Source organism: Embiotoca jacksoni, unplaced genomic scaffold (assembly GCF_022577435.1).
Source record: "Embiotoca jacksoni isolate LCO1_2020_lvr unplaced genomic scaffold, fEmbJac1.0.p SCAF_8, whole genome shotgun sequence".
NCBI lineage: Eukaryota > Metazoa > Chordata > Actinopteri > Embiotocidae > Embiotoca > Embiotoca jacksoni.
In genome coordinates, this window is record NW_027185436.1 from 5,552,015 (window position 1) to 5,578,273 (window position 26,259).

General features: G+C 41.6%; 4 protein-coding genes across 4 annotated transcripts; 3 read left to right on the forward strand and 1 right to left on the reverse strand.

Moving 5' to 3' along the window:
* The first annotated feature begins 15 nt into the window (after window positions 1-15).
* On the forward strand, window positions 16-1,802 carry LOC138191604 (cyclin-O). Its single transcript, XM_069138505.1, has 3 exons — window positions 16-378; window positions 883-1,068; window positions 1,152-1,802. Exons 1-3 carry the CDS (start codon window positions 16-18, stop codon window positions 1,782-1,784), a joined length of 1,182 nt encoding a protein of 393 aa, XP_068994606.1. The 3' UTR covers window positions 1,785-1,802.
* A 1,581-nt stretch (window positions 1,803-3,383) lies between these two features.
* Window positions 3,384-6,297, forward strand: mcidas (multiciliate differentiation and DNA synthesis associated cell cycle protein). The gene is made up of 8 exons (XM_069138507.1): window positions 3,384-3,416; window positions 3,795-3,986; window positions 4,068-4,140; window positions 4,253-4,326; window positions 4,837-4,897; window positions 5,008-5,222; window positions 5,525-5,635; window positions 5,738-6,297. Exons 1-8 carry the CDS (start codon window positions 3,384-3,386, stop codon window positions 6,176-6,178), a joined length of 1,200 nt encoding a protein of 399 aa, XP_068994608.1. The 3' UTR covers window positions 6,179-6,297.
* Window positions 6,298-9,815: 3,518 nt separating this feature from the next.
* Window positions 9,816-21,912, forward strand: LOC138191476 (cell division cycle protein 20 homolog B-like). The gene is made up of 12 exons (XM_069138320.1): window positions 9,816-9,936; window positions 10,182-10,227; window positions 14,208-14,406; window positions 15,021-15,109; window positions 15,358-15,397; window positions 16,032-16,148; window positions 17,078-17,295; window positions 17,434-17,528; window positions 17,660-17,888; window positions 19,440-19,565; window positions 19,649-19,772; window positions 20,866-21,912. Exons 2-12 carry the CDS (start codon window positions 10,186-10,188, stop codon window positions 20,961-20,963), a joined length of 1,377 nt encoding a protein of 458 aa, XP_068994421.1. The 5' UTR covers window positions 9,816-9,936; window positions 10,182-10,185; the 3' UTR covers window positions 20,964-21,912.
* gpx8 (glutathione peroxidase 8 (putative)) lies at window positions 11,298-13,570 on the reverse strand. Its single transcript, XM_069139065.1, has 3 exons — window positions 13,289-13,570; window positions 12,866-13,127; window positions 11,298-11,861 (listed from the first exon to the last, which is right to left on the reverse strand). The coding sequence occupies exons 1-3, from the start codon at window positions 13,493-13,495 to the stop codon at window positions 11,698-11,700; spliced, it is 633 nt and encodes a 210-aa protein (XP_068995166.1). The 5' UTR covers window positions 13,496-13,570; the 3' UTR covers window positions 11,298-11,697.
* Window positions 21,913-26,259: the final 4,347 nt, after the last annotated feature.

The window sequence follows — 26,259 nt, forward strand, 5'->3', positions numbered from 1 at the left end:
TGAGAGACGCTGGAGATGGTTTCATTTGTGAGCGGTGAGTGTGGATCCGAATCGGTTTACAAAAGGAGCCGGATGACCGGCGCATCTCCTGCAGCAGGAGAGCTCACACTGGCCCAGCAGAGGCAGACAGCCCGGCACAGGAAACAGAAACTAATGTCCAAACTGAGCGACTCTGGCTTCGAGGAAGACTTGGGATCCTCCCCGATTTCATCCCCAGCTCGGACAGACGTGTCCCCGCTGCGTGCAGACGAACCGGAACCTGTTGTTGCAGAACAGCTGTCCCACTGGTACATTCAGTACGGAGACATAGGTTTCAACATCCAGAGGGAGAAAGAAGAACAGTTTCATTCCTGCAAAAGCCTGGCACGCCAGCCACAAGTAGGTCACTTTAAACACGGATTACTCTCAAACAGCTGGATGCAAAACAGCAGAAGTAATATGGAAACGTCATATTTGTACTTTTTGGATGAACTGGCCCAATTCACTGCCTCTTTTCAAATGTATTGTCGAGTAAACATGCGTCACATGTTAAACGAATAAACACCTGTCACACATCTGTTTTCCTAAAATATTATTTGATCATCTGCCCTAAAGGTCTACTTCGTCATTTAAGGCAGAGCCAGTATTTCTTCTCCAGTACATTTGAGTCTTTAGTCCCATTGTGCAACTGATAAAACACGAGGGGCAGAATACATGAATATTTCAGGACCTGTGACATTTGTAAAAAAAAAAATACAATTGTAGGCTAAAGAAATACTTTTCTGTCCACTTAAAAAGGCCAAACACACGTCAACTTAAGTGTCTTAAATTATTTTTGGGAAAAAGAATGGATCACGTTTTATTTGCTGCTTATATGCTAATGATTCAGTGTTTTATTTACAGTTGACTGCGGAGGCTCGGTGTAAACTGGTCAGCTGGCTCATCCCTGTGCACAAACACTTCCGTCTGTCCTTCGAGTGCTGCTGCCTGGCGGTGAACATCATGGACAGGTTCCTGGCATCCACACCGGTGGCTGCCGACTGCTTTCAGCTCCTGGGTGTCGCTGCACTCCTGCTGGCCAGTAAACAGGTCAGTGTTTGAGTTTGGCATTGAGAAGCAAATAGTTTGCTTCTTTGGATTTCATGCAATCTCCTTTCCTGTGCTCTCTGCAGGTGGAGGTGTGCTCACCGCGGATCAGCCATCTCTTGTCTTTGTGCTGTGATGCTTTCACCAAGGAGCAGCTCTGCAACCTGGAGAGTCTCATCCTCCTTCGTCTTAACTTCCACCTCGCTGCACCCACCCTGGCCTTCTTCCTGGACTATTACAGCAACTGCATAGAGGCTGCCCAACTTGTGAGTGAGAACACAAGCGGTGGCAAGTTAACAGGGATTAATCCAAACATTAAAATGCCCAGGCAGTGCAGCAACCTTGCACAGAAGATGTGCGAGTTAAGTCTAGCAGATTATGCCTTCAACAAATACCCACCATCTCTGACCGCTGGCTGTGCACTGAGACTGGCCGGTGAGTTACTGCAAACTGAACAAGACCCTGCTGAGCATCCAGTCATCCAGTCACAGGGAGACAGGTGGGACAGTTTTGTGGATGAAATCTCCACACAGCCAGTTTCCAACAAACCCTGCGAGAGCCCTGGGCGTCATGAGGGTGACTCTTCGACAGCGAACGACCACTTCCTGCCTGCAGGTCAGGAGAGCTCCAACCATAATCTGGCACGGGAATGCAAAGACAACCTGAAGCTGTTAGTGTCACTAAACCAGGAGACACTGGAAGCGATGTCTACCATGTGACTTTATGTACCACCATTCAGACGATAGCAAAAATACCCTCCTCTGTTGGGGTTCTATTAAACACAGAAGTGAAGATAAGGTGTGTAATTGGAGATGAAGGTGATGTTCAGAGGTCTATTGTTTATGCACGTTTAAGCCGACCTCATGTAGGCTACCTCGTATAGTCAGTTGATTGCACTTGCTGGATGTTTTATTATTAGTTTTTTTTAATTTATTTATTTATAGTATTTTACTACATGTCAATGGAGTATATAATATATACTTTTTATTTTTCATTCATAATAAAGAGTGATTGTTTTCTGTATATGCACTGATTTGCTGCAGGCTCATGACTTGTGTCACTTTTGCAGCGTTTTTAATGAAGGATCTGAAAAGTTCTGTAATTAATTGATTGTGATGAAATAAATTGTCAGTAAATGAATTTGTGCCGGTTTCTGATTTCGGTTACTAAACATGACATTGTTATTTAATTTTAGCTGATGTTTGATAATCAAATGATGTCAGGTGTCAGGGTGTCCTTATGACATACATCAGTTAAATGGTGTTTTTTGTGGCAGCTTTATTGGAATTTAATGGAAATAGCAGGGGTGTCAGACAGTCTGCTTGATTTCTGAAAAGTAGACAAGATACTGAACCCATTCAAGCAGATATCACATCCTTTTTGACTGAGACAGTGATATGAAAGTGAAATGAAATAAACACTTTCCTCAAAGTACTGATACTTGTGGCTTACGTATAGACTATTGCAGTGGTGAAAAGTAATAAAGTACATTTATTCAACTACCAGTGCAATAAATAAATCAGTGTGTAGTTGGGGTCACATTTCAGATGTCTATGAATTGGTAACAGCTCCACTAAATAGTGATTTCCCCTCTAAACTTCTCGCATGGTTTAATTTCAATAAATGTTCAAACGATTCAATAATAGAAAAAAGTCTGAAACCTGAAAACAGATTGGTGATTCACAGCTTTGTTTTTTCCCTATTCCCTCTCTTAGTAAACATCTGACAACCCCTCACATTTATTGTGCCATTCCTGGATATAAAACTGGATATAAAGTAGTTCGAACTAGCTCCACTTGCAGCAGCTTCTGTACAACAGTAACATGCTGCTTACACACTGATTCGCCACTATAAATAATCTGATGTCATATACAATAATATAATATAATATATATAACATATATATTTGCTGCTGATACTTCTGCACTTTTACTTTAGTATGATTTTTCCTTCAAGCCTTGAAGTATTTTTACATTGGTGTATTGGTACTTGTTCTTAAGTACAGGATCTGAATACTTCTTCCATCACTCCGCTATTGTGCTTGTTTGCCTGAAGGTCAGTTTACCAACGTTTTTATTTACCCGCGGCTGTATTATTTAAAACTGTGCCAACACAGTCTGGTCAATTGAGGGGCTTTGACTGATAATCCATTACGCGTGGCAGCTCGCCCTGCTGACACAGTATCGACCACACAGGTGCATTCAGCGTCAAGGGCCGAGTAGACCTACTCTTATTTGTGTACTAATAGAGGCATTTGTCACCAGTGTTTACTGAGCTGTCGACTGTAATTGCCCTTTTCCTTTTCCACTTCGCTCGAAATGTGGCAACAGGCTGTGACCCACGAGTGGCCGGTATGCTTTACATAGAAATTACGCACAGACTATTTGTATCATAAAACCACTTTCCAAAATCTGAACAAATATGGTTGTATTGATAATTTGAAAGTATCATCGTGCATAAACAAATATAAACTTCTTGTGTCCTTTTGAAAGAAATAAAGTTACTTTTGTGATGTTGTAAGTTGTCGTTCAGCCCGCATTTATAGGAAATATTTGGCCGCAGGCGGAGGGGCAGGGCTGAAGCAGAGAGCACCTGCTGTAAATGGCGCCGTTATGCGCGGTCCCACTTCCACACTTCAGACCAGAAAACCGTTAGTCTGCATCAATTTAATCTCCGAGGACGCTGGCACTCCCTGGAGACCGAATAAGTGCATTTGATTGGGTTGACAGTATGAAACCGCGGCATGGAGAGACACAGACCGGGAGAGCGACGACTATATCAGCTGTAAAACAAATCATGTTCTCGTCAGTCTTGCACACAGAGCTGAACTGGTGGAGATGCAGAGAAACGGAAAGGCGTTTGGCACTATTTCTCCCAACGGAATGAGCCGACAGGGGAGGAGAGCTGCAGTAAACAAAACGGTAGGACATCTTACTGTTTACAATCATGTACAACACAGCTCTGTGTTGAAAAGTCTGTTAGAATATACTTTTTACACGCAGGATAAAATGCTGGTGCCACGAAGCAGCAGTCCAGTCTCTGTGTACGTTGAGTTCCCCTGCATCATTGAACAAGGTACGCGAATCTCTGACGTCATGGTAGAACTTGATGCATTAAGTGAATGCGTGTAAGTATAAAGGAAATAAACAAAGTTGAATCATTCAGTCACACTGATTGTGTGTTGCAGCTCTTTCAACAATTGCATGGGATGATTTGGAAGCATCGGTGGTGAGACGGGAGAGAGACTCCCTCGGCTCTCAGGTGAGAAAAAAAACGCAAAAAAATCAGATGCCCTATTTTTTGTTATTATTATTATTATTATTATTATTATTATTATTATTATTATTATTATTATTATTATTATTATTATCATGACGTTTAAGGCTTAGTAACAGGTGATTCAAGAGATTTAACATTGTGGCAGAGCAGCAGGTCTGCGTTACTCCACCTCTGTTAATGTTTGACACCATGTGCCGGAATCCTGCACGAATGGCAGTGTAGTTTACTCATGACACGCAGGCTACTAATTGGTCGGACCTCACAAGGGTTTTCCACGAACTTCCTTTTTAACAGACATTACCGAGCGCTCATTACGCAAAACGCCACGGCACATTCACTGAAATGACCGCTCAGATATATTCTGCTGTAAAGCCACATTGTTGTGATTGGTCCTGGTGGGACTCTCAGGTAGAACTATTATAACTTCTTTACTGACTGCTGACTGAAAATGCATCTATATATGTGGTAATTGTCAGTTGTGTTTGTAAACAGGTGAATGAATCAGATGCAGATGACCAAGACTTTGGAGATTATGCGCTGGATTTCATAGCAGGTGAGGAAACTAACCTTCTACAGTGCGGAGATGCTGCTACTGCATCAGCATCATCCAATGAGGAGGTTCTCCAAAGTCATGTTCCCTGTGTTGTTCTTCGCTTCTATCAGATTCTCCTGCCACTCTGGAAAGCAGTTTATCCCCAGCTGAACTGGTAGCATTTCAGGGATGTGTCATACCTCCCCTCACCCCTCAGCGGGACTTCTTTCCAGAGGAGTCATCCACAGAAATAGGCAACCACGCTGCCCAGGATGGAGCTCCCTGGAAGAACATGGCAGAGTGTCAAAGCAGGGCATTAGGACATTCCGTAGCAGTCAACACACAGGTAAAATCTTACCGAGATCTATGGGCCATGATCAGGCAATATTTATATGCGATTTGTGTTATTACGGATCAAAAATATGCACTTATGGAACAGTGATATTATTTACATGTTACAGCTTATTTTATGGTTAAAATTACAAAAATTGCAAACTTCACATGAAGTGAATTTCAAATTCCAGTGCATTATATGACCTATATTTAAATAGATTATGTTCTTCTGCATACAAAGCATGCACGTGATTTCGGTTATGTCAAGGTACAAAAGGAGATTTCTCAAACATAAATCACTTTATGTCTCTGCAGCTCCATGAGACTCTTCACAGACAGCAGAAAGAGATGGACTCCCTCGAGGAGAGGAACCTGCACCTCAGGCAGCTGGCCAGTCGAGCAAAGCACCTGGCCTCAGTGCTTGAGGTAAGTCCATGACTGAGACAAGTCCAAAGCATACACAGTTTCATCCTCGATACAATATAACCTCTAAAATGATGTCTAATATTAAGTTGTTTCCTCTTTCAGAGACTGATGACAGTCAGAGACGCAAATAAAAGAGAACCTGTGTTGCTTTGTAGTAATAAAACCTCACTGAGTCCCTGGAAGCGTCAGCGGCTGGATGAAGGATACGAGACAGAGTTTTCTGACTCAGTGGAGGACATGCTGAGGGACATCAGCACACGCTGCAATGCTGTCCTGCACAGCAGCGCCACTGGCGTCAGACTGCAGCAGGAATCAGAGACTATATGTGTGTATGGAGCCTTCTCAGGCCTCCACATGTCTGTATCCAAAGACGGCAGCATGAGGACTGATGCAGCAGCGGCCGCAGAGAGCGTTTCATCTTTCAGGACCTCTATTCGAGAACACTGCACCATCAGGACTCAGGTGTTTCCTCATGGACATGCCTTCACCTCGAGGACTCAGCAGGGTGGATACCGCTTTCGCTGGGTTCCCAACCACAACTGAAATGAGATATGAGCAAGTCAGAGCCACTATGACGTTCAAAACACGAAGGTGCCACAAGTCTGTAGAAGACGGGAAGGAAGTGTGGGTGGGCAGCAACTGTTAATGCTTAACTAATAATCTGTAGCAATATCTGTAAATGATTAAATGATGTCTTCCTCAGGTAGCTTGTAAGCTAATCAATCAGAGCTGGTGCTCAACAAAGGAAATAATACTGCCCGACCTATTGTTTACATTGTGTTTCTGTTTACATGCCTCAGTGTCTTTTTGCATATCACTACATATTTCTGTCTTGGAAAATAAAACTTTTTTTTACAAGTTGGGAAATAAAGCTGTTTTATTTTAGAGAGATTTGTATTGTTGAAAATGTTGCAGATGATATTAAAGTAAATGGAAAGAAACTGTCTTCAGTGGGATCTTTGCTTGTTTGAGCAGTGAAACAAATGTAACCTCTTGACCTGCTTTAAGAAGCAGGGACTTTCTTTCCTTTGTCTCTGGTCTGAGTCATGGTGCACGACAGACAACATCCTTGTTCGCATCCTTTTTGGAAATTTAAACACATATTTAAACCGATTGCACGGCTCATCGGCCTTCTGAAAGCAGCCTGCTAACAGTTTTCCTGTTTAAAGATCATTCACAGTTGGGAAAAAAAAAAGGACCTTAAGTGTTGCATTGTTCTGAAAAAACATTTCTTATAAATCAGGTGAGATCCGACTTGGATAAGAAAAAAAAAATCATAACAAGAAGAACACATGACCTTATCTCAAGAAGATGTGACCTTCTGACCTTTGGGTTTCTGTAGTGTAATCTTCCCTCCACCTCACTGTTCAGATGTGGAGCTTTAAAGACCAGGTGAGGATGGACAATCTCAGACCTCAGGTCAGGCACCTGTTTAAACTCCCAGAACCAGGGCCTGTTTCCTTTACAGCAGTGAAGGCATCACAGCAGCTCGGCCGCTGCACGGGGAGAGTTTACAGTGTCGCTGCTGTCCTGAACACCGGATCTAACAGCACACATTCAGATAAGAAGGAGCGGATAGTGAGACGGAGGTCTGACTGTCACAGGACGGACCATGAAAAGTTACAGGACAATAGGAAGTTTGGTGCATTTGTAGTGACTGATAAAGAACAAATGGGAGATTTGGATGATGAATTTGAGACTCATCATGTTATCTTTCCAACAGAATACATGTTTAATAGTCTGCGTTGACGCTAGTATAAAAGATACACACTGTTTTAGATTGTTCATGTCCACGTTGCCTGAACAGAAAATCCAAAACCTAGAAATGTTTGGTTAGTTGATCTTCCATTGGGCATACGTCATTTATAACATTAACGGTCGACTTTGCCTTTATATTGTATTTATTTATTTGTAGATTTGTATTGAAACCTGTAATTTGGCTTTTAATTTAAAAAAAAAAGAAAAAAAAAAAAGAGCAATATAAATCAGAAGCCTGAAAGACTGTCAATGAAAGAGACCCATTCATCGATTTAATTGAATCGTATTTCCAGATTGCTGTGTGGCTCATTCACTGCTACATGTAAAGTGATCTCATGCATTAATGCTAAACAGATCAGTTATGCCACTGCACACTAACATGGTTTTAAAGCTATTATAATGCTATTTTTTTGTCTTCCTAATGTCTTAAAATGCACATATGTAAGCCTATGCACCTATATTTCAGACCAATGTTGAGAGCAAACCTGAGCCCTTGTATCATATCGCCCATCAGACTGTATCTGACAGGTCTTTTTTGTTGTTGTTGTTGGTGGATTTTTGTTTTTAAATCGACACGCCAACAGCAGGATTTACACAATGACTGACCAACGGCTCAGTCACCGTGAACGATTTAAATCCCTGCTGCCAACGTGGATCACTCAGGACGCTTGTTGTCAAACCTCGGCCCCTCCACCAACCGCACAAACCTTCACTTTTACTGCAAACTAATGTCAGTGACCAGCAGCGCGCGGGGCGACGCTTTGTTTAAGCTGCTCGTGACACTTTTGACCGGTTAAGCTACCGCCAAACTGCGGGGGACAATGCGGGAGGGGAAAGGAAAATGCAGACACAATGAGTTTCTAAGGTGACTAAACCAAACCTGGAGGGAGGCCGCAAACCAGACGGAGTCCCGCGGGAAAGAGGGTGGAGAAGAAAAAAAACAAAAAAAACAACCAACATTTTGTTTCCTGTGGAGGGATGCTGATGTAGTGGTGGGAGGAATTAACACACGTGCGAGGATTCTGGGGTGGAAATCATTTACATAAAGTTAGGATTTTATTTATTTATTTTAAATTTAAACCGTCCTTATGGCATTTTTGCACTTTTGAAGCTGTAGTTTAGTGAGGTAGAAATAAAGAAAAAAAAAAAAAAGCTTACGTGAAAATACGCTCAGTTCAAAGACATTTAAATATAAATTCAGCAAAAAGATTGTTTGAATATTGTTATTTTTTGAAGCGCGAGTTGGAAAGGTAATGACAGGTGACGTAAATAACGAATAGACATTTAATGGACTTTTGGAGTTTTGGAGGGGGGGTGGGAGAGAGGAAGTAAAACACAAATCTCCGACTGTGATTTAAAGGTTATAGCTGTAATGGGCTACGAGGCAGCCGGCTGGTGCACGCTGATGGAGCACCTGTCGCACACTTCCAGGCTCGCGCTCGGGGTGGTTTGAGCGCATATGGAAGTGGCAGGTGGCAGAGAACGTGCGGCTGCTCGCGCCGTTCAGTCCACTTAGCGCCACAGCAGCTCCTCATTAAACAGCGTGGCCCGCGGATCCGCAGCCTGCACCCGCAAAACGCGCTTAACCGTTACCTGAAGACCTGTCGCAGGTTTAAAGCCGATACGAATCCACGACATTCGTCCACTTAAATTGATTTAATTTACTCGTGCAAGCTGTCTGTCATGTCAAAATGCACTGTAATTTTGTTGTTGTTGAATATTTAGCCTATTTCTTGTGCATTTGACTGAATGTCTCAAATAAAACCAAAACTATCAGGTTTTATTTCATTTGAACTGTTTCCAGTCAATAATGCATTAGGCTACGAAACTTAGGCCTACATAACCTAAATCCTCGAGTCTCATTTAAAAACAAATTAATTCAGTGAAGTAAGTGATATTTGGGCATTCTTGTGTAATTTGGAGTTTTGTTATGGCAACACTACTACCAACTCCAGCTATTCGCCTACTGTTGCATTGCTCTCTTCTTTTTTGTTGTTTTGTTTATCTTTTTTTTTTTTTTTTTTTTTTTACCTTTATTTTATTATTATTTCTGTAAGCCATGTTAGCTGTGTAAATTGACGCCACCCTGAAGGAATAAAGTGAACCAGTCCGTCCTTGTATCGATGAGGTCCATTAACTGATAACGCGCTGCCGCCTCCGCCTTTACAACATTACCGCGTTGCTCTTTTTTTTTTTTTTTTTTTTTTTTTTTTTTAACTTTGTCTATTTGTTTCCAGTAGAAACCGGGACGCGGAGGGAATCCCTGAACATGAGTAGGCTACTTAGTCATGAACAAAAAAAAAAAAAAAAGTGGACCTAACTGCCAATAGCAGCTCAGAGGACGGTGCTTCCCGCTCCGCCGTCCGCCCTGCGACAGTATTTAGGAGAGGAGCCTGAGCAGGACAGGAGACGACAGGTGCGCCAGGCACGACCCGGTCAATGTCCTCAAACGGGCTGAGAGACGGCAGGAAAACGGCGTTTCACTTAAATAATGGGAAGTGAAGATGCGCCTGAAATTCACGAGTGGAGATTCAAACGAGCGGGTGAGTGAATGAATAAATAATAACTATTAAATTAGAATAGAGCCAAGTAGACCTATCACTTCTGACCTGTTGCTACCTGGCAACCATTACAAACTCTAAACACAGGACTGCTCCTCTGGTTCACTCTCACAACAGCATATAGCATATCATGTTAGTTAGTAGGAGAGGCTGGTGATATAGCAGGTAGAGAAATAAGAAAGCTGTTTTTGATCATGCTGAGCTTGTACATTTGTTTTCCCGATCAGGAGGATGCAGAGAGGTTTTGGGAAGGAGAGACACTGTCCCTTCAAGGTAAGAAAAAAAAAAAAAGAGAGGAAAAGAAATCTGCATTTAATCAGTCAACATTTTGAGGTTGATCGTGCAAGGCTGCATCCCCTCGGCCGTGGAGCTGGTGGTGACAGCGCGGCAGTGCACTGCTGCTGGCTGTGCCTTCTGATTGACAGCTGTCAGCTGCACTCCTCACTGCTGCTACCAACCTGCTGACACTGCTAAACAGCCACATTTTCAGATCGGACTAAACATTCAGCTGAACAACGGTTAAATCCACACATTTGCACACCCAGAGGGCCGCTGAGTTGTGACTGGTTGGGAGGCAGTGTAATGTTAGCTGACGTTCTTTTGCCAGCTCACGCTGCTCTGCTACCTAAACAGTTACCTTTGACTGGACTTATTTATTGCAGATTCCCCGCACGCTAGCACTCGTGCACTTGCCAGATCAAGAGTTACAAGGATTTAAACCTCTTTGCAAAGGACAGAAGTACCGTAGTGTTGGAGCTTCTGGGATTACAAAAAGCTAGAATAGAGCAAACCATCAGGACGACATGCAGATACACTACAAATGTGCAAATGTGACGTCCTTCTTCGGCTGTCTCATGGTGGGTGGTTGGGAGGCAGTGTCTTGTTAGCTGGTTGACTCTCTCCGTGCCAGCTTACCTGCTTCTGCCCTCCAACTGTTCATTCAATCCACACCGGCAGGAACGTCTGCAATCACTTCTCACTGCTATCAATTAACAGTCGGATGGAGCTTCTGTTGTACATCTGATAATAATCACCGGTGTTTACAATATGCCGGCTAGAAAGCGACTTAGGACACTCAAATATCAAGTGTGTCGGAAAGAACAATTAACAACGTCAGAACCAACATAAACGTTTGTGAAGCTGGCCTCAATATTTAGTCTGCATTAAAAAAAAAAATATGGATTAATTAATGAGTTAATTAAACTGCTGTACATCCAAAATATAAGAAACCTGACCAAAATATCCTGATTTTGCTAAATCAAATAAGTGTAAAATAATTCTGTTGTTAAATAGATGTTTGTTGGTCTCGAAGGAGTCAAAAGGGATTCAAATGGTATGCTTCATCTTGAGAAGGAGACTTTAATGCAAACATTAAAAGAAGACGGTCCAAAATGTCACAATGTGGCAAACCAAACGTGGAAAAATGCAACATTTCAAAAGGCAAAACGATCCTTCGGCTGGAGCAGTGGTCATCGTCAGGAATGTTCATCATGACTCCTCTTTAACCACAGAATGGCACACACACACACGCACGCACACACACACACACGCACACACACACACACACACGCACACACACACACACACACACGCACACGCACACACGCACACGGCTGCCATGCCTCTCACCTCCCAACCACACTCTCTGGTAACAGTTCAGTCCGTCCTGCCTGTCAAAGCACAGGAAACCCAGACACCAGGCAGCGGTGTGTCCACTATCGATCATCAATCAATGAGCGTTGATCACAACTCCACGCGCTTCTTTAGGATGATTTCTCGCACCAGGGCTGTGGCCTCTTGTCGGACGCTCTCCACGGGCTCGTCTGTTCTCCAGAAACGGACCACTTTCCCTTCTGGATTCACCAGAAACTTCCAGAAGTTCCACTTTGGGATTTTCTGCACAGACTCTAAAAGAAAGAAAGAAAAAAAAAAAAAAAAAACACTGTACAGTTAATAATGGCAAATTTCATTTTTATATATTTAATCTTTGTTATTACATCAGCAAACCTTAATACAATTTAAAAGTCTCTTTTTCCAAAAAATATTTTCCAGGATAGTGATTCTGTGTTAATACGGTGCATTTCTGAAGCCATGACCAGCAAATGTCTGGTACTTTTAGAAGATTTATGAACAAGAACGGGTTGTTTTTAGTCACACCTGTCGTGGCCCGAACCAAATTCATACAACAACAATAATTTCACTTGACTTGAGAGAAAAAAAAAAAAAGTGCTGTATTTCACCATACCATTTGCCGTTTTAGAGAAAAACAGAAAAGCCTGTTTGGTTGTTTTATCCTACCAGAATTGAAGCTGATTTTCCAGAACATTTTCAAGTTAAAAAACATTCTTACATAATCGCAATGTCAAATTTTATATAAATATTTGATCTATTTTGCCCTGTTCTATTAAAGAGCAGCAAAAAAGGCTGTTGGAACATGTTGCATGTCCTTATTAATGTGCCGTTAGATCCAGGTCAGTTAATATTCAGTATTTTACATCATCTTGAAATACAACTCAGCCAGGCAGACAGAGCAACGGGCTGTCAAAGGTTATACAAGTTCATTTATGATGGATATTTGAAGTGTAATCAAACAATTTAAGCTTCAGAAACTGAAATCACTGCTGTATAATCAGCCTTCGTTCTCAGATGGCTGTGAATGTTTTCAGGGGTATTTAAGAGAGTGATGAGTTCATCTAAGACGGTGGTCTTAGACTGATCTTAGTCATTAGAGTTGACTGATTGGATGAAAATGTCCTTCATGATTTACACAGCAGTGATTTCCCCTCAGATACGTTTGTGTTATCAGGTTATGTTGTCGGTCTGTACTTATTGTTTCTGCCTCTTGACAGCTGCAACAGCTAAACGCAGCCTTATAATGGTATTTGGTCAATTGCGGTGTCTCTTTGCCGACCTGTGAGGAACTTGAAGGACGGTTCGGCCTCTGAGCCCATTATTTTGATCCTGCTGAAGAAGGGGAAGGTGACGCCGTAGGTGGACTTGGCGAAAGCCTCGATGTCCCGACTGGTCCCGGTCTCCGTGTCCCCGAACTGTCCGCAGGGGAAGGCCAGGACGTTGAAGTGAGAGGTGCCCAGCTCCCGGTGGAGCTCCTGCAGAGACCTGTAGTTCGCCTCCGTCTGCTCGCTGTGACTCGCCACGTTTACAACCAAGGACGCCTGTACAGAGACGAGAGCAGGGTACATGTATTTTGGAAAGGCTTTTAGAAATGCGTCGTGCGCTCCGAGGACACCAGCCCTCAGCCAACACGGGATAACTTGGACAAAGTCGGCACAGATTTGTCCTCAAACTGAAACCACAGGTGATGATGTGGACCTACTTTTCCTCTGTACTTCTCCAGGGACACCGTCCTCCCCTTCGCGTCCTTCACCTCGAAAGAGTAAAAGTCCTTCGGTTTTCTGGGTTTCACCAGCTGGGTCTGCAGGAGGAATAAACACCCCACACCGACTGTCATGCTCAGCAGGACCGTCAACATTTTTGCTTTCGGGTTGAAGGACTTAGCAGGGTAGCCCCCTAAGGCCTCCATCTTGGAGGAGGGGGGGGGGAACGAACCGTAGTCGGATCAGGAACTCCTTCCAGAGGTCCCGGGACGGACCGGAGGAAGGAGCTGCGATCAGCCAGATGGAGAAAAAGCACGACAGTACCGGAAGATGGGCGCCAGTGCCTTCACAATAAAGACAACAAGATCTAAGTTGCACACAATTTAGGCCGCCACATTTTTTTTTGTCAATTAATTGATCAAATGTGTGACGTAAAATATAAAGAAACAAAAAAAGACCATGTGACCTTCTTAGCAACCACTTAACCCTGCTTGACTTTAAATACTTTTGCTTTGCTTCAGCATTTGCAAATAAAAATAGAAAAGATATTTGTTTTGTAGTTGTTTAATATAGCACCATACAGTTAACCATACTGCAGATAAAATATCAGACGTTTTTTTGGGGGTCAGATATATTATAAGGTTCACATGTTAATGCAGTTATATATTAATATATTATTATTTAGTCATAAATAAGAATCAAAGGTTAAGGATCGTTTTACTTTGAAAGTCTTAACCGGAATTTAGGTTAATTACGTTTTTCGCCTTGATTGAAGTTGTTGAAGTTTGTAAAGCTATTAAATGTGTGGGTTTTTTTTCAGTATTTTTAGGCTTGAAGCTATTTTTTTATTTTTTATTTATTTTTTAATCTATTTGTTCATTTGCTTATTTACTCAGCCTACTTTTATTTTCTTAACAGGAAAAAAAAAATCAGGTGACATACAAACGCTTCAGGAGGCGGATGATCCAGCGGAGTCCTGCTGCGAGTACACCGGTGGCCCCTTGGCGGCAGTGTGAGACAAACTTTGAGTTTGATCCTGTCTGTCAGAGGCTGGAGCTCGATTCTCCCCCGAGAAACCACGAACCAGCGGAGAGAGTCGTGCAGGGAAACCTTCAAGGTGTTTAACTACACACCACAACACAGAGGAATATAGAGGATAGTGACACTGATCGTGATCAGAGCCACGGCAGCTACCTCACTTAAACTAAGACGTCACCTCAAGTCAGCTTTTAAATAACTTGTTTTAGTTTTGTGTTTTAATAAAACAATCAAAATTACACATTTGTTTATTTACTTATTGCAGGGGCATGAAAGGACACGTCAAAGACCAATAATGGTATATTACATGGTACATATTTTATTGAATCATATTTTTTCCCCAACAATACTCATGTAATTTGTGTGTCAATGCGTGATGTTCCCTGCAGCATGCTGCAGATGTTAGCTTCAAATACCACTGTGGGCAACACAGAAGCTGTCACTGCCACAGCCGAGCAGGTGGCGCTGCTGGTGTAAAATACTCTTGTCGGTCTCAAAAGGCCTCAAGGTGCATTTTCAGTCAAAATGTTTGGTTTATTCTTTTTTTTTTTTGCTATAAGAAAACAGTTGCCCATCAGTAAATATCCACAAACAACTCCCTTGTTTTTAGTCTTCAACAGATGTCTCACCATACACACAATATTGTTCCAGTATTGTTTTGTGATGGAGGCTTTCTGTTATTATATTATCCAGCTTCATCATTTGATGGAGGCACTTCCTACTGTGAGGCTGTCACACCCTCGATCACACCACACACGGGCACAGAGAATGCTCCAGAACAGGTTTGTTTCACGAGCGCAATTGTAGTTTGATCCGTGCGTTTGTGTGCACGTGTGTGCGTTCGTTACCTGCCCACAAGAAAATTTAACAAAGCAGCGTTAAACAAAAGTGTTAGATTCCCCTTTGCGGGTTATCCTTCCTTACATGATCATATCAGGTGCAAGCCGACGCGGATTCAGATTACATCTCATTAGAAAAATGAATATAAACATAATGTAAGATTATATTTTAAAAGTTTCTTTTTTTGCAGGGATGGGTGTGGAGAGCTGCAGCTCAAGAACAACAGGCTGGTACAGCACAGATGTTTTATCGACTAGCTGATTGATATGTACAGTGACACTGCATGATGTCATAACAGGAAACAACAGATTTCTTTTTCATGAGCAACAGAAACTTGTGGTGGACTGCTGCAGGTGTTTATGTTGGCTATGATTTTTTTTATTTTTTTTTTTAAATTTTAAATTTTAAATTTTTTTTTTATCAGACACCAGTCTGGTTGTATAAAGCTTATGGAGGTCTCGAGACATTTAGCACAAAGCATGACATCTGAACAGCAGCAGATATTAACCATGACAGAAATCATTGGTCAAGACTTCTTAAAGTCATCCAAGAGCTCTTTTCACATTCATGCACACACCTTTTTGAATTTTATAAATGCAGTATACACCTTTCAGCTTTATTCAGCCTTTCCATGTGTACTTTAGTGTGTGCGCAGCAGCAGAGTAACGATTAAGAATCACTGATTCACTGTGACAAGCGTTTCATGTGGTTTAATGTTGATGTTGGCTGCAATTCTATATTCATTCTTAGTCTTCCTTTAAACATGACACAGAGTGATTTCATTTGAATTTCAACCAGTCACCAGCAGATTTATTTGTGTTGTCTGTTACAGTATTTTTATGTTAATGACGTTTACCGTTGCAGCTTCTGATGAAAGAGGACGTGGTTTGCAGCCTTTTGATGTTCTGAATAAAGCTGCTGTGATTCTGCAGAGGAAGTCTGTGACACCGTTGGGGGCACCGTCGCTGCTCAATGACTACTGTAAGAGAAGATACAAGTCCTGTATTATTATTTACAGATACATCAAATACATAAAAGAATAGAGTTAATGTTCTTTTTATGCATGAGGCATGATGTCTTTAGGTTGTCCGTCCACCCCATTTCCTCAAACTTGTCACAACTGCTCACTTGTTCCGAAGGACTAACTTTTGGGGGTCAAAGGTCGAGGTCATAGTGACTTCACTTTGACACATACGACACAAAGGAATTTGTTCAAATTTGGCACAAATGTTCACTCTGATTCAAAGAGGAACTGAATAGCTTTTGGTGGTCAGAAGTCAAAGGTCATTGTGACCTCAAGTCTCTCCCATATGTCCCGCCAATTTACGTGTATGTGATTTTTTTAAGAAGACCTTTCTTCAAATGTTCACTTGGACTTAAGGATGAACCGATTAGATTTTGGTGGTCCTTGTGACCCCATTACTCAAGAATTTATGCGCCAAATATTAAAAAATTTCACACGAATGACTAAAAGGATAAAGTGGTGAATCGATGTCATTTTGGATTCAAAAGTCAATGGTCAACTTCAATGTGACTTCAAAATGTTCTGCAAAAACATATTTCTGGCCATGTTATAGAATTTGTCGCAAAGTAGTTGAAGCATTATCTTTTGTTAATCAAATTTATTGACCAAGCATGTGAATACAAAAAGGTATCAGTCTTCACTATGTTATGCGAGTCTGGACAGAAGTGGATGGAAACAGCAACTTGATTGGTTGGCCAAAGGAAACCAAAGAGCAGCGGAAATTCTAGTTCTGACTCTTTGTTTAAAGGCTTGTGATATTAAAAAAAAAGACCATTTCTCTGTTCTTCCTACGCTGCAAGTGGCACTTTGCATCAAGCTCATTTGTTCCTATAACTGCCTGGCAAGACGTTAGTCCTTCTTTCTTTTCCCATCTCTTTCCTTTCAGACACTAATCTTCTCGACTGCAGTTGTAATGGCGTGATTGCATTAGCACTGGGCTCTTCCGTTTACCTTTGGAATTCAGAAACTCGTGCTCTGGTGGGACATTTGGACCCGAGTCCACAGCCCGGACGACCATACCGAGAGGCGCAGTCCATCTCGTGTCTGTGCTGGAGCAGAGACGGCAGAGCTCTCTGTGTTGGGACCAGACGAGGGGAGATACAGGCGAGTTCTTGGAGCTTTAACGAGAACAAGAGTAGTCATTCACGGAAACTGTCGTATGGGGGTCTTTGTGAGGGGAAGTGGAACACTTAGCTGAATCAGCAGGCTGACAGTTTGTGGTGTTTCTCTTTGACTCTTTAGTTGTGGGATGTTGAACATCAGCAGAACCTGACGTGTCTACCATCACACTTGTCTGTGGTTGGAGCGATTTCCTGGAAGCAGCAGTTACTCAGCAGGTACTGTTGTGTGTGTGTGTGTGTGTGTGTGTGTGTGTGTTATCAGTATACGATACAGAACACTCATTCATTCAAGGATCTATTAAAGGCAATATTTTTTCTGGGAAGTAACAGTGTCCTCAATTTACTAGCGGCTCTGTTCTCGGACATATCCATCACCTTGACCCTCGGGCTCCCACACCTCTGGTAGGTGCAGCCGTCCAGAAGGAGGGGATCTGCAGCCTGCAGTGGTCACCAGGAGACGACTGGCTGGCCAGCGGCTCCACAGAAGGCCTTCTCCATATTTGGGATGGTGACATCACAGGGATCAAAAGGTCACACCAGCCAATCACTACAATGAAACAGCCCAGTGCTGTTAAGGTCAGTGTACTTGATATTGGGACTTTTTTATGCCTTCACGTGCCCGTCAATGTGATTTCTTAGGAATTGCTTGAGAAATTTGGCAGAAATATGCACTTGGTCCCAAAGATGAATCTATTAGCTATTAGGGGTCAAAGGTCAGGGTCACTGTGACCACACACCTATGCATCTTTCCGTCCCATTTTTGTCAACGCGTTATCTTAATAATGGCTTGAGGGAAGTTCTTCAAATCTGGCACAAACATTCACTTGGATTCGATTTTGGTTGCCAAAGGTTAAAGGTTACTGTGACCTCACAAAACAACATTTGTGGTCATAACTCCATAACTCAAGAATTCATATGTGAATCATAATAGAAATTCTTCTCAAATGTAGTGAAGTGATTGCTTTCATACACAAAGATCAACCTCACTGTGACAAAATGTTTTGCACAAACACTTTTCAAACATTAAAACATGAAATACTTATATTTGGCATTGTATCTTGGGCTTCACTGCTGCGAAAATGCTGACATGCTCACAATGGAAAAAGTTAATATTCTCACATTTCAGTCAGGACCACTTCTGTCAAAGAAGGCCTGTATTGCATAAGCAGTAATATATATTTGGCGGTATGGCTGCGTTCTGGGAGCTCCCTGCCGTTCCACGTGCTTACACCTCCACACCTTCCCGTCCTTTCATGTGCCTTCATGGAAGATTAAGGCAGCAGCAAGAACCAACAGAACAGAGCAGGCATCAATGACAACAGAAATGACTTTGATTAAATCAGAGACAGCATTAAGGGAGGAGCTGAGGTGGCAAAGCAGCTAGCAGAGGAAGCAGGAAGAGTAGGTAGGCTGATGCAGCTTAAATGAGGCGCCCTACTTGAGTTTTGCCAATGAATGCATCTTGAGCATCAGTCGATGTGGGCCGACCTCGGGATCAGTTGTTGAGCTGTCAGTGGAGCTGAGCTTAACTTTGTGGCCTGCCTGAACTAACGCTATGCTCAATTTAACATAAATGCAGTAACCTTTTCTATGTTTTTAAATGGAGCATGTTAGCATTAGCTGTGTGATCATTAGTTTTGCAGGTATTTAATCAAGTAATTTTGACTTGATGATGGAGCTTGATGAGAAGTCAGGAGTTGACCAAAGTTCTTGCAGTTTTTCCTGATGGGAGCATGTGTCTGTACCACTGAGGCAATACTTTTAAGATATTTCAATTGTAGACAATGGACTGAATAACACTGACATCTGGACTAAAAACCAAATGACCTGGAGGTGCATCTTGTTCCTGATTTGTTTCATTTGTTTGACTTGGAAAAGAAAACCTGCATCCCTCACGAAGGCAGCTGACATGTTTGGTGGTCTTTAAAGATTGACACAACCACAATTGCATATTTCAGGCCACAGTATGTTCTATGTAATGACTTGATGACGACTAATCTTAACTGGTGCAGACTTGAGTAGCATGCTGCCAGGTGTTATGCTAAAAGATCTACTGTACAAGAAATACTGTTGGGCGATCGTTGCATTGTGTGTATGCTGATGTTTTTATAATGTTTGTGTGTTTAGGCGATGGGATGGTGTCCATGGCAGAGGAAGGTGATCGCTACAGGAGGGGGATGGAAGGATGGACAGCTGAGAATCTGGGATACACAATCGGGGTCTTGTGTGTCTTCCGTCAACACAAATTCACAGGTGCTTCACACTTAAAGTACAGCAGAGATATCTTTACTGTGTATTAATGCTGGATGGACTGCTCCTAATGACTCCTTTTGCAGATTTGTTCTCTACGCTGGGCTGAAAGTAAGAGATATGTGATGACAGGTCACGGACTTCCTCATCACCAAGTCACCTGCTGGTCCTGGGACTGTCCCTCCCTCAGCCTGATCTACCAGCTCTCAGGTCAGAAAACCGGAAACATGATTAATGCACTATTACTACAGCCCTTCTGCCATTTCTGTTAAATACAGTCACTACACCCTCATCGGAACAAATGCTGAATGATATTGGCATAGCAGCATCATTTTATAGCCATTTCATGTTGACTCATTAATGTCCTGGGCCTGCAGCAAATATGAAACCATGAATTAAATACGTCTAAAGCTGCGGTATTGTAAGGTGTTGGGAGCAATGAAAGACTTAAGACAAATCATAAATAATGTCAAAAACACTAAAAGACACTTATTACAAATGTCCAGCTGTTGTGGGATCGTTTTCTCAAACTGCAGTTACTCTGATGATTTTAGCGTGAGAATCTGGACGTATTTCTCTGCTGTTTCTGTGGTTTTTGTGGGAGGGTGTATATTTCACACTGATGTGCCATAACCGCCCCTCCGATAACATTTTCCATCCCTGCAACAGCTTTGGTTGTGGTTGCCATGACAAGCTGACTTTTTTCACAGTAGGCCATTTCGAGGCTTCTTATTTCTCTGAGTGGACTTACAATAACTTCGATAGCTACATCGATCGCCTCCATACTTGTTGCTTTTTTCTTGGTAATTTTTTCTCTCAGCATTCTCTATCCCTAACACAGGAAGATAATCTTCCCGTTCTTATTCTTGTCAACAAAGCTCCAATTGACGGATTGATTAACTGGTTGTTTAACCAACCAGGGAAACAGTCATTAATGAGCACAACGTCTGTCTGAATCATAGTAAAGTGTAAAACAAGGGTTTACATGCTTGAATGATACGGCTATATCATTCAGAAAACAGCCTTAAAAAAAATACTAATAAATATTGTTTTTATATAAAAATACTTGGCTTATGTAAAATATGCTTTTAATGCGTGATCCTATCAAAGAAAAAACACTGCCAGCATTGTGATTAAGGCTTTTACCATAGCTCAATATGAACTTTATGTTAGTTGTTATGCAAGTTAGGACCTCCTTATTACTCTAATAGCAGCAGTGATAATAAGCTTTAAGACACATAGGTTTTATATGAGACACCAGGTGTTTCAAAATTAATGTTTGATAATGTTGTTGTTCTTTCAGGTCATTCTCATCGAGTCCTGCATTTGACCATAAACCGTGACAATACTCAAATCTTCTCTGCTGGAGCAGACCAGCGCTTCCTCATCTGGGATCTGTAGTTATCAACATCACTGAACATGGATGTTGAATGTTGTTGGCATCTGGTTAGATCTGTAGAAAATACAGTGGTGTGAAAAAGTGTTTGCCCCCTTCCTGATTTCCAATTTTTTTGCATGTTTGTCACACTTAAATGTTTCAGATCATCTAACAAATTTAAATATTAGTCAAAGATAACACAAGTCAACACAAAATGCATTTTTTAAATGAAGGTTTTTATTATTAAGGGAGAAAAAAAATCCAAACCCACATGGCCCTGTGTGAAAAAGTGTTTGCCCCCTAAACCTAATAACTGGTTGGGCCACCCTTAGCAGCAACAACTGCAATCAAGCGTTTGCGATAACTTGCAATGAGTCTTTTACAGCTGTGGAGGAATTTTGGCCCATTTTGACTCATCTTTGCAGAGTTGTTGTAATTCAGCCACATTGGAGGGTTTTCCAGCATGAACCTCCTTTTTAAGGTCATGCCACAGCATCTCAATAGGATTCAGGTCAGGACTTTAACTTGGCCACTCCAAAGTCTTCATTTTGTTTTTCTTCAGCCATTCAGAGGTGGACTTGCTGGTGTGTTTTGGATCATTGTCTTGCTGCAGAACCCAAGTTGGCTTCAGCTTGAGGTCACGAACAGATGGCCGGACATTCTCCTTCAGGATTTCTTTGATAGACAGTAGAATTCATGGTTCCATTTATCACTTTTTGGAAGGTGTGTGTCCCATTACATCTGGCGTAAAAGTAACACCGCATTTCAGGAAAAAGAACATAATACCAACAGTAAAATATGGTGGTGGTAGTGTGATGGTCTGGGGTTGTTTTGCTGCTTCAAGACCTGGAAGACTTGCTGTGATAAATATACACCAGGTTTTTATTAACCTTCATTTAAAAACTGCATTTTGTGTTTACTTGTGTTATCTTTGACTAATATTTAAATTTGTTTGATGATCTGAAACATCTAAGTGCGACAAACATGCAAAAAAATAAGAAATCAGGAAGGGGCAAACACTTTTTCACACCACTGTAGGTGTCTAAGCACAATTGCTAATTTTCTTGGGGATGCATTTCTGTAGAAACTGCACATTTCCTGGCCCCTTCTCTGAACAAACCTGTTCACACCTATTGCCATGCTTTGTGCATGACAGTAGCACGGCTTTATATTATTATATTATGATATGCTTTACTGGTTGGTATAGACTGGAACGTAAACTACCTAAAATACCAGACACAGTGTTTTTAGGCACATACAATAGCTCAGCATCCACATTTAAAATCAGCCCCTGTATACAAAGTTTATCATCATATATTTTTAAGTGATTTAAGTAACATTAAAAATATTGATGTTCCACTGGCAGTATGTTTTTTTTTCATGTATGTTGTATTTTGACATGTCTATACAAGGTAACCTTATAAAAACTTATTTGGCTTTTTACTTGACATTTTTTGATTACGTATGTATCTGTTATGGTTTATGTTAGAAGGTATTTAATAGCGAGCACTTAAAGAAAAGTTACACATTATCAGATGGATGTCTGTGCTGAAAAACTCCCACGCAAATATGTGACCACACGAGACTTCAGAGAACATTGTGCAAAAGCACTTTGGTGAAGACTTCCTTTGAAAAAACATCAGCAAGCCCCCATCTGCTGTGATGTTGAGAAGAGGTGGTCCACTGTGTGAACTTGTCACCACAGACATCTGCAAAGGCTTCTCTGCAACACCTTTGACACAGTGAAATTATATGATTTCTGCTTGTCATTATGAGCATGTTAGCGTGCTGATGTTAGCATATCACCTACTGAGGGTGTTTGCATTACTTTCCAGACCCTAACCCACAGAGATGCCTCTTTCACAGGTAACACAGAGAGGCCGAGATCATATACTTCACTGTCTCTGAATTTTTCCTGTCCCGTATGGACATTTCATGCATGTCTCTAAGCTGTGGTTGAGTTAGTAACTCAGATCAACATCGGCTTCAAATTTTAAAGGGACAAAGTACACTCCAACTGGTTTTATCCAAACTGCTAAAAATAGATTGCAGGGTGGAGCTATGTGACAATATTTTTAGCACCTCTTATAAAAGCTCAGCACTTTCCTCCTGGTGTTCAGTTCCGCAGTTAACATTGTCCAGCCTGTACAGCTGGTGCAACAGAACATTCAATATCTTTCATAAGATTAAATATACTGAATGTGGTACAAGAGTTTTGTGATACCCAAACAGATTTGCATATGTGCAGATATTTAGTCTTTAGACAAATATTTTGGGAAAACAGACTAATTATAAGGCAATGAGATGGAGGTTTTAAGTTCACATTCTTTTCATGTGACATGAAAATTCAGTCCGAAAACAATTCATGACAACTTCCTGATCCAGGTAAATAGGCGACTTAGGACACTCCCATTACTCCACATGAGCTCAGCTTATAAACTTCCCAAACTGAAGAAGTTTGACGGAGAAGAGAAAGATGGGTTATGCAGTGCTAACACTGCATAATTCACCTAAAAAAGACCGGACAGCACACAGTCAGCCGTTTGATGGAAAAGGAAGGCAATAATACATATCAACTTCCAGGAAAATACACGGATTGGACTGCATGTTTGGCCCCGAGACGCAGATTCTGCAGCGGCTGGCTGTTCTGGGTAACTGTCACCAAAATCTTCTTTACCTGCGGTCAACATTGTTGTAATTTGTCATTATATTTAATAATTTGGGGAAATCCTAATACAAAACTGACAAGGAATACAACTTTTATCGGTTATGTTCTTTTTAAGTTAGAACTACCGTTGTATGACAGCAGGCCCGGCAGATTATTTTCTTAGAGAATTACATTTACTTCAATGTGAAGACAAAACAAAATAGCACCTGCTATACACAACTAGGGCCTTTGTTCTGTTCTTCATGCTTGATTTGTCTGCAACTGCTCTGGAAAATTTTTAACCATGAATGCAACACACAGATTGGGTAGTCGGATAGCAAATGTTAATTAATAACAAGGATGTGCTGCCTATTTGGATAGATTATGAGACAGCAGGCCTCATTCATGCAAAAGTTCCCCGAACTCCTACATATGTACAAAATCTCCAGTCTGAAAGGGACAGTATTCTCTATATAAGGGTTTGTCATCTCTGTGGTTAATTTGCTTCTATAAATTGACTTTTGCATCTCTTGGGATCATTTTAAATCACTGTGCAGTTGTTTCCCCTCCGTTTGTGACCCTTTTGTTACTCTTTGTAGTTGAATCTCTTTCTGGTTGTTTTTAATCTCTTTGAAGTTGCTATGGATCCATTATTAGTTGTTCTGAATCCCTTTTTTATTGACACTTTGCATGTGAAGCACGACTCAGGTACTCATGTAGGTTGAAAAACTGCAACTAAACTTAAGTATTTAGTTTACACTGGAGGCTGTCTGACTTCTGCCCAAAGTTTCCTTTCCACACAGACACTTCTCTGCACAGATAGCACACTAAATACTACAGCACACTAAAAAAAAAATATTACAATAACATACATTGGACTGGATTTTGTTGTCAATATTTGTAGATTTGGATGGAGCATCGATCACACACAGCTGTTATTAACTAATGTGTTTTTTTTCTCTCGTATCTCCTGACTCAGTGGTATATCATGGCTTAGCAGTGGGCCAGACCACCTCGCATTACTTCCTGATCCAGAGACCTACGCCCTGGGTCGAGGCACGGGAGTTCTGTCAGAGGCACTACGTGGACCTCGCGGTCCTTAGCACAGAAGAACAGTACGTCACTCTTCTCAATGCCACTCGTGCAGACAAAGTCAGCTGTTGGCTTGGTCTGCAGCGCCAGAGTATCTCCAGCAGCTGGAACTGGGTGAACGGGGAAGAGCTGGGCTACAAACACTGGTACGGTCCAGACAATGAAGGCTGCTGCGCAAGTTTGGAGGCCATGTTGAAGGAAGACAAGAAGCTGCTGGCTCGCTACTGTAAAGAGCTGCACATGATGGTCTGTCAGGGTAAGTCATGGTTCGCTGTTATTTTGATTTTAGAAACTACTATTATTAATATAATACATTGATATGGCATACAATGTCTTGACCTTCTTCCATAGCATGTCTCAAACAAACTACCCCATCCCCTATTTTTATATTAAGGCACAAGTTGCCTTGTTTTTACCGTTTTTGTTTCTTTTAATTAAGGATGGCTGGATTCCACTTTGCTGCTCACCTGAAAACTGCAATGAATATGCGACATAAGTTCATTAGACTTTATGTGCCCCTTTTTTGGTTTGTTTGTAATAAGCTTGTGTGAACATGGAATGGACCAGAACCTAACTCTCACTCTTTCCTTGGTAATTTCTCAGTATATTGTGTATGTTATTATATTAAAAGGCTATGTTAAAAAAATTAATAATTGGGAATTGTGATATGTCAAACTCTGTTTTCCCTGTCCATGTACCCAGAACCAACCTCAGCCCAAACCTCAAACATGTATTATCTGTGATAAAACAACTCGTTATCATGTGATACCCGGTCATAACCTAAAATCTAAGCCCGAACACCTGAAACATTTCTGACTTTTGTATTCCCGCAGGTCCAATTTCCCCGCAGTCAGTCACAGTGGATTCAGTGGGCGCAGATCATGTGAATCTCATCTGGAACATCTCTGCATTTATGCAGATGATACCACACAGTTACGAGGTGACGATATGCACCAGCACATGTAAAACGCTCCTTTACGCCTACGCTGTGGGTTCTGCTCTCATGATCATCAACATGTCCAACCTGACCGCAGCCTCAGAGTACTTCATCAAAATCTCTGCTTTTGTCATTCGGCCTGACAATGTAACTGGTGAAATAATGAGCCTTCGGGATGAAGCTACAACTCTGCAAGTTAAAACAGGTAGGAAGAACTTAAATTTATGTTTTGTGAAGTAAGCAGGTCTCCACGCAATTGGCTTGTCAACAACAAAATAACAAATTATTTGTTGTGTGTGTGTGTGTGTGTGTGTGTGTGCGTGTGTGTGTGTATGTGTGTGTCTATGTGCGTTTACTCCTCTACAGCAGACTCCTTTGAGCCGCACAAAATCATCACTATGTTTTTGAAGTTGCTCAAACTGGTGTGTCTGGCTCCGCCACTTTGGATTCTTTATCGTCTCCTTAAAAAAGGTAAGTCTGCCGTCTTGTGTCAGAAAATGAAAGTACTAAAATACTTCAAAAATACTCCTCATAACATATAAAACATAATGTTTTTATCTCCATTTCACAGAGTCAAATCATGATGTATTGCCAGTGGAGCTCTCGTTTGAGGACACAGTCATTGACCTGATCCATCAGAAAA

Coding starts and splice junctions, on each gene's coding strand:
- LOC138191604 (XM_069138505.1), top strand. CDS start 16: ATGGTTTCATTTGTGAGCGGTGAGTGTGGATCCGAATCGGTTTACAAA. Junction 379..882: donor GCCTGGCACGCCAGCCACAA/GTAGGTCACTTT, acceptor TTTTATTTACAG/TTGACTGCGGAGGCTCGGTG. Junction 1,069..1,151: donor TCCTGCTGGCCAGTAAACAG/GTCAGTGTTTGA, acceptor TGCTCTCTGCAG/GTGGAGGTGTGCTCACCGCG.
- mcidas (XM_069138507.1), top strand. CDS start 3,384: ATGTGGCAACAGGCTGTGACCCACGAGTGGCCG. Junction 5,223..5,524: donor CCGTAGCAGTCAACACACAG/GTAAAATCTTAC, acceptor ATGTCTCTGCAG/CTCCATGAGACTCTTCACAG. Junction 5,636..5,737: donor ACCTGGCCTCAGTGCTTGAG/GTAAGTCCATGA, acceptor TTCCTCTTTCAG/AGACTGATGACAGTCAGAGA.
- LOC138191476 (XM_069138320.1), top strand. CDS start 10,186: ATGCAGAGAGGTTTTGGGAAGGAGAGACACTGTCCCTTCAAG. Junction 19,566..19,648: donor CCGTCAACACAAATTCACAG/GTGCTTCACACT, acceptor CTCCTTTTGCAG/ATTTGTTCTCTACGCTGGGC. Junction 19,773..20,865: donor CCTGATCTACCAGCTCTCAG/GTCAGAAAACCG, acceptor TTGTTCTTTCAG/GTCATTCTCATCGAGTCCTG.
- gpx8 (XM_069139065.1), bottom strand. CDS start 13,495: ATGGAGGCCTTAGGGGGCTACCCTGCTAAGTCCTTCAACCCGAAAGCA. Junction 13,128..13,288: donor TGGAGAAGTACAGAGGAAAA/GTAGGTCCACAT, acceptor GTCTCTGTACAG/GCGTCCTTGGTTGTAAACGT. Junction 11,862..12,865: donor GTCCTTCAAGTTCCTCACAG/GTCGGCAAAGAG, acceptor TCTTTCTTTTAG/AGTCTGTGCAGAAAATCCCA.